The 10,957-nt window shown below is 36.9% G+C and overlaps 1 protein-coding gene across 1 annotated transcript in view; it reads right to left on the reverse strand.

Annotated features, from left to right (window-relative positions):
* Window positions 1-5,826, reverse strand: part of LOC119582871 (chromatin assembly factor 1 p55 subunit-like) — a 7,796-nt gene extending 1,970 nt beyond the window's left edge. Inside the window, 7 exon segments of the mRNA XM_037931371.1 lie at window positions 404-598; window positions 742-919; window positions 1,070-1,274; window positions 2,545-2,690; window positions 5,113-5,137; window positions 5,140-5,258; window positions 5,702-5,826. Of these exon segments, the coding sequence (XP_037787299.1) occupies window positions 404-598; window positions 742-919; window positions 1,070-1,274; window positions 2,545-2,690; window positions 5,113-5,137; window positions 5,140-5,206 (816 nt within the window). The 5' untranslated portion in view covers window positions 5,207-5,258; window positions 5,702-5,826.
* Window positions 5,827-10,957: the final 5,131 nt, after the last annotated feature.

Here is a 10,957-nt window from a genome sequence, read left to right on the forward strand (position 1 = left end):
ACAACAATCAACTGTTCAATGAGCATTGAGTATCCAAGTTGTGTAATTAGAAAAGTGCAAATTTTAGTTATTACACTGAACACGTCTGGTTGTGTGTTTACAATACAGTTCCCTTTATTACTGAAAACTTAATCCTTCCCAGTTACCCTTGTTCTATACTCTATAACCCTGACTATATAATACTAACAGGATGTCTTGAAATTTAAAATTTTGACCAAAAAGATATTATGTAGGGGGCACAAGGAACTCTTACAGTCTCTTAAATGGGCCTACTTGAACAAAATCAGAAATAACTTGCCAGGCACTTTCAAAAATGAATATTTATATATATATATAAATGTATATTTTTGTGCAGTTAAGTCATGTATTTCAACTCTTTCAAACAAATGCAACTGATACTTACCTTGTCTGCACTTCCAGTGGCAAGAATAAATTCAGAGTAAGGATTGAAGGAGAGGCAGTTCACCTCCGCTGTATGGGCATCAACTGTGTGTGATGGCTTGTTAGTGTTGTTTGCACGAGTGTCCCAGATCATGAGCTTTTGATCGTCAGCCACAGAACCAAAGAGGGACTCGTGCAAGAGGTGCCAGGCGACATCCTGAAACATGGCAAATCAAAAGCTCAAAATGATGTCCTCCTTGCATGAACATAGAACACCAATGGGTCTCTCAAATTCAATATATAAATGTCCTTTCCCTTTGGAAGAATAACTAATAACATATTGAAGTGAATAGTGAATACCTCCACTACAGCAGTGTGTCCTGTGAATATGGTTTTTGCATCAATTATTCTGTTTTCCTTTGGAGTTGCATTAATGTCCCACAAGCAGATAGTGTGATCATCTGATGCACTCAGGAGATACCCATTCAGATTAGGATTCCAAGACAGACCATATCCTTCCTTCTGATGGCCACGTAACCTGTCAAGAGTGTAACATGAGAAAAGTAAATGGCATGTATAAATTCTCTACCCTAAAGATCCTTAGAAAAAAGATACCTATACAGTCAAACAAAAAACAAGAAAAAGAAAAGAGCATTATTCAACATACCACACATCACCCAAACCTTACCTTAGGTCAGGATGGCACTCCCCAGATGGATCTGGTTTTGATGGATGCTTTGTGTAGTCAAAGACAAGTACATCACTTGAAGGGGTTTTGGTGGCTATGACGCATGGATTCTGAGGCATGTAGCGAGCACGGTTTACTTCTCCCTCGTGGTTGATTTTAATTTCTATTTCGATCTTTCCACTGACTGAGCCAAAGCCACCAAACTCTGAAAGATGAAGCAGATGTAAATCATGCCTGTTGTGATATATTTGACTACTAACAACTAAATACTATAATAGGGTTTGTACAGGCAAGTCATTCTATACATTTAAGGTTTTACCATCCCCTGCATTTCTCTTGGAATATTAAACTTTGTGCATGTGAATTTTATCAATAACAATGAAAGCAAAAAGTATTCTCAGCCATATTTAATAAGGTACTCCATAATAATAATAATAATAAAAAACTATCAAGTGTCCATTCATATTTCTAAAGTACTCTAAATTATTTCTGGACTAACTGTACTACAACTGACTTAAGTGCACCAGTGGCCTATCCAACTACTGCTGACCAAATTTTACTCCACCTGGTTTAGATTTTCCTTGCATGCTTATGAATCATTTATGCTATTCCAACAATAAACTTCTGAAAGTAATTACCCAACTGCTAGTAGGAACATTTAATACTATTTAAAAAGACAGCAGATAAGTAAATATTGGGGCCCTTGTTCAAATCTGATAGAACTTATTTTACTGACCAAGCAATTAGGGGGTGCCTTTTAAAATGCAACTGATCTAACTCTGACATTTGAAGTTAACCTGTTACTGCTGGGCAACGTGTATAGCCATCATAACAAACCACTTGATCTGCTGGGTATGGCTATATGCATGGCAGGAAGTCCACTACATGTAGTGGACTCCTGCTCCCAATGGCAGAATGGTTGCCAGAAATCACTAGAGGCTTTGAAACTGAGAAATTTCTAATACTGTCATTAATGGATTAACCCATCACTACCAGGTAGCAGAAATCCCTGAGGGTGATTTCTGGCAACGGCCAGACACTGGGCGTGGAAGTCCACCACATCAAGCCAAACATTCTGCTCCACACACACTGGAGTGTCACCATGTACAGGCTTACCCTGCCGACTAAGCAGTTTGTTATGACACTGGTTCATGTGACCCGGCAATGTTGGGTTAAATGTAGTTTAAATACTCTTATTATTTTACTATTTCACTGACAAAACTGAGAGGAACAAAGGTTCCTCAAGGCTGACATGAAACAAACTTTGTAAAAAATTATAAAATAAAAAATGACACATTCCGTGACACAGGACTACTCGACATGCTGTTCAGCTACAATCAAGGAGTGCCTCTTAATCCATCAGTGATGGTATTAGAAATCTCTCGGTATCACACTGGCGATTTCCTGTCATTGGGTGCGGGAATTCACTACATGTAGTAGAATCTCCCTTTTCAATTCAGCAGACTAGACCATACCTCCTTTTTCGTTGTCATAGTGAGAGGCATCAAACTGGGCATCTTCATTTGGCAGCTGAACTGAGGCAATGAGGAGATGGTTCTGTTCATCACTTGTGTGTGTTCCTAGTATCAGTCGGTGAATGCTGAAGTCTTTGCCATCAGGTCTGAAAGAAATTATTAAAATTAAAAATGTAAAAACACACTACCAACACACAACATTTATATATATAGCTGATAGGAGGAAGAGGGAGAGTATACAAATTCATGTACAAGTTTATGAATCCCCGACTTAAATGTCTCCTATGTCACTTCTTATGCATACAAGAGAATAAGTGAGAGAGAAACTTCTGCTATGTATTTACATGACGACTGCACTAGGAAACGAGAATCTAAGAGCTGTCTAGTGTCAGCCAATTTTTTTCTATCATTTGATTTATACCATGAAAATGTTCTTAAAATGAACTGTCAATTATTGATCTGTTTTAGCATGACAGCATACTTCTAACTCAAGGCATAAATTTAGCAATATTACCTGAGGGACCTGTGGGTGTCTTGAATGGATAATTTTATATTTTCACTTGCATCACAAACCAATGCACTGATCAGATTGCAATAAGTTAGACTGCATAGTACACATTCTGAACTTTCTTCTCATATATAATAGTATTGCAGCCTAAAAGATGGTAGGGGAAGAAAGGGAAGGAAGAGAGGAAGAAGACTGAATAAGTCCGAACACAAATTATCTGATTTCAGCGCTCTTTCTTTCATTGGTAAGATATTCAGATTGAAGCAAATGATAGTCTTTACTACTACTACTATTATTATTATCATCATAAAAAAAAGTGTGTGTGTGGGGGTGGCGGGACAAGTCTAGCAACAAATTAGGAGGAAAAGCAGAAGAAATGTATGTACAAGTTTTCACTCAAATTTTCAGCTTCCTGGGGGGGGGGGGGGGGGATGAATAAGCACCCCATCCATATAATTTAAAAAGCACAAAAAGAAATGTAACTGTATGGTCTACAATTAGTAAAAATTATGTTGCAATCTCAAAGTGTGATTTTTTTTTCTTTTTTTTACATAACAGTAGGCTTTTTTGCAGATATTCCCTTGAAGAGGAAAAAACTACTCTCAATGATACATGCAATAATCTGTATAATAAGATTAATCCTTCAGTGATGGGTATTAGAAATCTCTCGGCATCATAGACTCCAGTGATTTCTGGGAGGAGGAGTCTACTACATGTAGCGGAATTTCATGCTTGACGCTCTCTAGTGTGTCGCCATGCATGTCACTGTACCCGGCAGATCAAGTGGTTTGTTATGACGGCTGTACACATGACCCAGCATAACGAGCTAAGTTCAGTCCAGCCTTACCTCACCTGAACAGCTTACCTGTGTGGTAACCCTGTATAAACTGTATATGTAATATACATCATAATGTCATTTTCGCTCTTCAAAACGCACAATACTTCTGTATTTTCAATCTCTATTTTATCACACAACAAAATATGAATTCACTGTACTTTCCCGTCCTGTATATTATCATGTACACATTTTTACTAAAAACAACTGTTACATCCATACACAATGTACATAACCATCTACTAGCACACACACCAGTTCTATTGTCATAATACTCATTTGCCACTTGGAACCAAAGCTACTGACAGTGCTACTTTGCATTTCTGAATTCTTTCCCACTATTCAGGGGAAATAGAACTATGTCCCAGCTGCACATAACCAACAGATATCAGAGATTTCTCGCTTTCTCAGCACTGCATATCTTGCCTTCAACGGCAAAGTAAACCCAATTTGTATCTTAAAAGGAATGAACATTTATAGGAATATATGGTGACTGGAGGCCCAGAAGCAGAGCCCCCAGCTAGGAATATAGGGAATGGTCCTATGGAGGAGACCCTGCCTAGAAATATGAAGTCTTTGATATCTGGTAGGAGTTTAATGTAAAGCACCCAGTTTAGGTTTGTGTTTCTGGTCATTTTTATGAACAGTAGGGTTTATTCACTCATTATTTGTACAAGTCAGATTTGAATCTTTATGTCTAAGCCTTGGCTTGGGTTAAATTTTTCTTTGGCTTTCTATTACTTTTTAATTACTGTTATTACTGATCTGAGTAGGCATCCTCCCTCGGCCTTCATTGTTTTCCAAATGAGATTCTCAAACACTTACTCAGCAGGTTTACACAATAAAATTCTTCATGAGCATACTTGTCTAGCCTTTTTATAGGATAAAAGACATTCATAAGTCACTGGTTTACAAAACTAAAAAATTTGTTGACACTTATTTTCCGGTGCATGAAGCAGCAACTGCTACCCCAATAATACCTTGAGATAGGTAATAATATAATAATAATAATAATAATAATAATAAAATAAAAACAAATAAATGTTACTTACAAATACGAATCGGTATAAATCTAGAAGAGAGGACCCGTACAAATTTCAGGTTAGAAAATGTTAATCAAAAAATTCCTAGTGGCTATATACCACACATTACTTTGCACCAAGCCACCCCTCCTCCTAATAAACCATCAGATATTTATCTCTCTCATACCCTCAGTTGCACTCACCTTGTAACATCAGGCAGCCACTGGCAGTGAGGGAGGGCCATTCCAAGGCATGGGTCATCACCAGGTCGTACAGAAAGGGGTGTTTTTCTTCCATATCTTGTACTCCTCATTGATGACTCTCTCCTCTACTGCATCATCAAAGGTATCTGTAACCCACAGACAAAGTAAACACAAGCTCTTCAGGGAATGGCTATTTGTAATAAGATTCAAAAATAAATCTCATTTATAATAAAACTACACAGAAATAATCAAACGACTTAAAGAAGCTAGGCTATTTAGATGAATTTGTCATATCCATTCATGTCTGCTATACCCATGATTATCTTTCAGAAAGTTTAAAATTAATATTTCTTAGATATGAAAGTTTGGATCTGACCAAAAGGTAGAAATAAAAAAGGAGGTGAGCATGAGAAAAAGATAAGGGGAGAAGAGAGATTGTGAGAGAGATAATGATGTAAAACGAGCTCTGGCTAGGTCACTATGGCACACTGGGTAGCATGTAAGGTCACTGGAAATGGAAAATACTGAAGTGCCACTCATAAGGTGGGGTGAAGTGTCACTGGGTGGAGTAAACACAGGTGTGGCCCACCTTGCAGGCGGGTCACAGGTGTAACCTCAGCCACCGCCACTGTCGTCGGGAGGTCGGGAACCGCACACACAGGCGCAGGCCCACCACCATCCCCTACTACATGACACACAAGAATATAAACTCTTAGTTCCCCCTAATCCTAGGAATGCCAGCACACTACTACTAGGCTTAGTCAAGTCAACCTCAAATTCATTATTTATACAATTGTTGGTGAATGAAAGAGGAGGGACATACTATACTGGGACTACAGTGAGGCAGGTTAATAAGAAATGCTTACTACTCAAAGAATGAAAACATATTGCACAGTCTCAGAGTGCACAACAAAGGAAACCTGCATAAAATATACTACACACAGCAATGAAATTGCAAAAAACACAAAACTGTACATAAAAATATCACATGGAAATATTCCTCACCATTTAATAATGTTACAATTTCCACAAACCAAAAGATTAGTTACCCATATTTAAATCAAAAGATTAGTATCTCATTCAAAGAAAACCAAAACCTCTCATACCACATTACATGCAAGTCTGTGAAGTTTTAAGTTGACTGGACAATAAAATTCAAATTTAACCTCATAATACTAGCATTTTTCTAGCAAAATTGAAGTCAAAACTGATTGTACGTCTCAATCTTCAATGTATTTACATACTTTTAGTAGCACCAAATTATTCTCCATTAATTCATGACATCAACTATTTCATAAATAAAATTAAGGCTTAATTCCTCACATTATGAGGAGATAATGACCTAACAAGTTGTTCAAAAATACTGAAGCAATGGGTTAGAAAGGCAGAGTTACCAGAAAAATGCTGATGTTGCAGAAATGTTCCTCCTTAAACCCTTTTGCGCAAAACATGCAAGCATTTATATTGCATACCTAGTCTTCTGCAGCACACAATCTTTATAGCACATACTGGCTTATCTGCTAAAATAATTTTCTTCCAAACCATCTTACACTGGTAGCCTACAGCAATATTTATTCTATCAAAGCTAAGTTAGCTACAGCTAAAGCAAAATTTCTGAATCTTTTTTGGATGTGATCACTGACAAAAAACTTGATTCAAACTTCCTGGACACGAGAGGGTGAAGAAAGAAACATTCTCGTGCCAAAATAAAAAAACAACGATGTCCCCTTTTTTATCAAACTGATATCAACTTTCAACCATGCCATTGGACACATGTAATGCCCACTGTTTATGAAAAGTATTAATAAACAGAATGCTCCAAAAGTATTCAGCACCAAGAAGTCAATTAGTATACATGTGTGATTCCACCTTTTCCCGTTTTTACTATTGTTATTGATACCGGGTATCATAACTGACATGAGTATTATAGTTATCACCAATATCAAAAAATGAAAATTGAAGAAAAGGGTAACAGGTGAGATAGGTAGGGCAAGGCAATTGAGTCTTTGGTGTCAGAGCACTTGTGGAGCCATCTATGCTTAAATCAATAAACTGAACTCACAGTGGGCATGGCATGTACTTACCAAACATCCCCAGTGGCTATGGGTTTTTGAATTAAAATTAATATTTGTTTTACTTCCACAAAGACTTAATCTATAGGCAATACCACATTACCTCCACAAGTTAGAGCACAACTCTGTTTTAACCCTTTGACCATGTCAAGCTACCAGAGTTGTAATTCTAACTCATCTGCAATGTATTTGGCGACAACCGTTCACTTCCTTAGGAAAACCTGCACGTCATCCTGGGCAATGGGTCCCTGTAGCCCATTTTGCCCAGGAAGTGCTGCCATCTCTGCCCTTCCCTTCTGCATGCCATGTTTTGAGGGGCACCACAGAGAAAATGTACTAGAAACTCCTCATAAATGTTCTTGGTTTCTCAAGTCAACAAAGTAGTACTTTTTCAAAATGATTCAAAAGAGAATATGTATCTTATATTATACTCTATGATAAGATGGATAAAATGAACTTTATAACAACATGTATTCCCAAAGCTGCTTTTTGCAAAATAAAATAAATGAATTCTCATGAGATCAGCTGCAAAAGTAAACAGACAAATTGATGATTATTATTTTGTACTCCAAGTTTTTCATATGAAATTGCACTTGAGCATTTTTACAATTAATAAGACTTTTTTACATTCTTGCAATAATGTTCAGAATAGCTCTTCAAGCCTTTGCTACTTTGGACACGTACAGGGGAATGGCCATGGAATCCTAGGCCATGATCAAAGGGTTAAATACATGTATATGGATGAATGCGTAAACTTACTCTGGCTTATATTAGACTTCAAAAAGTAAAAGAAAAATTTGTCACCTATAGTGACTTTAGCAACTGCAGTGGCCTCTACACTTAAGCACTCCAGAAAGGCAAAACAAATTCCACCGCATTTATTCCAGCAAAGACCAGAACTAGGAGTAATTTTTTACTCAACAATACAGGTTTACAAGCTCTAAACCCATAAACTATTCATGGTGGAGGTCTGTTGGCAATGGCAGGAATCAAGTCATTAGCAAATACACGCAAACGACTAAAAAGCCTACATCAAATTAATTCATTGAAACTGACATTTCATTTATCATAAGAAGGATATTGATTGATTGCAGTGTCTGTGCTGAAGCAAACAACAACAAACCTCTGCCACTTAAATTCTGACAACAGAGCTTTGAATTATTCATTACTGGTTAATAGCCAGGGAGGTTTACAAGTTTCATCTTACAAGAATACATATAATTAATGCATTAGATGCTGGGGGGAAAGAGGGAGGAAGGGGAGGGGGGGGACTAATTATTAACAGCTTGAAAATTCCATTCTAAAAATCTAATAAAGCATTAGACTTGCGCACCTGAAGACATGCCATAACGAGAAACCGCTGATCAGCAAGGAGCAAAACTCAAAAGCTTTTCTTCATGCCCTTATTACCTATCCTGCATCAATACATCTGCTATGAGTACTACTGAAATCAGCATGCTATGGCTTTTACATGTCAGCAAGCTTATAAGAGGGAAAACTGGCTTTGTCCTTCACATTCCTTGGTTCTCAAATGGTTTAAAGGGACGGCAAATCTTATGAATCAAGCCCCTTTCAAAACAGGGTAATTTACTGGTAATTTTCATAGCCATGGCCTCTCTGCATCCAAGTGGAAATAGCTGATTTGTGACTCCTGTGTTCCCTGCCTGTTAGATCTTTGGCAAGGGAGAAAATACCTATGTGTCTTCTCTTAAAACAAGAGCCTGGATGCTTCCTGCCCTTAGCTAAAGCAAGGATAGTGGCAAGCCTATATTTAGAGCCAGGGTGTATTAGCATACTGAGTAAAGGACCTGGCGCATCTCCCGCTGTAAATTCCGTTCGTCTTCGGCCACGTTCTAGCCGACAATTAATATCTCCATGCACATAAGCCGTGTTAGCCTTGCACATCTGAAATACATTGCTGAATCCCAGCCAAAGAAAATGCAAAATGCCGCTGATCTTTTATCAATCCTGGATCAGCAAATAAACGCAGGGAGGAAATTTATGTGAAGAAGAAGCGAAATAATCCCTTCCATATAATATAAGCCTATGAGATTAAAAATACATCTTTTAAAGGTAAAAAATCTGATTAGAACATACCATAATAATATCAACATGCACATAGAAATAGTTAAAGTATTCTAAAAAAAATATATATATTCATAATGATACATCTAAAAAAGGGGGGGCATTCAAAGACTCTAAAAAAGATCAAAAAAGGCGATCTATACATTTTTATTCAGCACAAAAGGGAAGAATTTTTTTTTAAAAAAAAGGGGATAGAAAAAAAAAAAAAAAAAACTTTTAAACTACTAAAATTTAAAGAAAAAAAAAAAAAATTGTTTTTGCTTTTTAAGATTTTTTAAAATAACAATCTACAATCTAACTTTTCAAATATATTTTAAATGATATATTCGAGACAGTTATCCCCCAAAAATCGTAAAAAGGATTACAGAAAAAAGGAAACAATAAAAAAAAATCAAAAAAAGGACCAAAAAAAAGGGGATTAAAAAATTTTTTTTTCTTTTTTTTTTTTTTATTTTAAAATTTTTCAAATTTCTTTTAAGACATCGTTGGGGACAAGGGCCCCTGAACAAGGGCCCCGTTATTCCCTTCGTCAAGACGCCAACCAAAACGAGAAAAAAAAATTTTTACAAACGAAAAAACGCCAAAAAATTTTAAAAAAAAAAAACAAAAAAAAAAAAAAACAAAAACCCCCCCAAAAAAAACCCAATAACATTCCAAACCCTCATTTCCCCTCCTTTCCGTCCCTTTGGCGCTCTCTTTGCCCCCCCCCGTCCCCCGTTCCGCTGCCTCCCTTTCCCCTTGGCGGGTTCCCTTTTCGGTCCTTTTTGGCGAAAAATCCGGGAGGGAGCGAGGGGAGGGGGGGGGAGCACCCGACCGGGGTGCAGCGTGATGGGCCGAATGCCTCTCCATGCTGGGCCGGCGCCCCCCTTCTTTCCCCGTCCCCTATCTTTAGTCTCTTGAAAGCTTGTGACGGGGCTTGGTTTGGTTTGGTTTTAGGCGGTTGGTTTTTTTTTTTTGGGGGGGTATTTTTTTTGAGGGGTTTTTTTTGTTTTTTTTTGGGGTTTGATTTTTTTTTGGGGGGGCGTTTGGTATTTGGGGTTGGTTTGTGGGTTTTTTTTTTTTTGGGTCCATCGTTGTGGTTGCATTTTTGGGCCAGGGAAAATGCGCGGGAAATGTGAGGTGGATTTTTTTTCTTTTTTTTTTTGAAATGCCTGTTTTCGGTGTAAAGTTTTTTTGTTTGAAAAACTCTGCGTTTTTGGAAAAATGCAAAAAATTTGTTAAATTCATTTTTTTATAATAAGCGCATACAATTTTGATATGCCACCCCACCACATACCCATCGCACGCACGCACCACGCGCTCACCCCACACACCACACACAAACACACACACACACCCACACCCACACCACCCACACACACACACACAAACACACACACACACATAACCACACCAAAAAAAACCCCAAAAACACACCAACATTACGCAATATAATATATTATTAAAAATATATATTTAATAAAATATATATATATTATATATAATTAACTATACATATAATTATATAAAATTTTATAATATTACATATTATAAAATATATAAATATATAATTTTTATTATTATATATTATAATTAAAATTTATTTGAGGAGAGAGAGAAAAGAGAAGAGAAAAAGAGAGAAGCGTATTATATCTATCTAAAATTAATATTAATTTTATAATATTATAAAATAATATACAAAAATAATA

Source organism: Penaeus monodon, chromosome 16 (assembly GCF_015228065.2).
Source record: "Penaeus monodon isolate SGIC_2016 chromosome 16, NSTDA_Pmon_1, whole genome shotgun sequence".
In the NCBI taxonomy this organism is placed as follows: Eukaryota; Metazoa; Arthropoda; class Malacostraca; order Decapoda; family Penaeidae; genus Penaeus; species Penaeus monodon.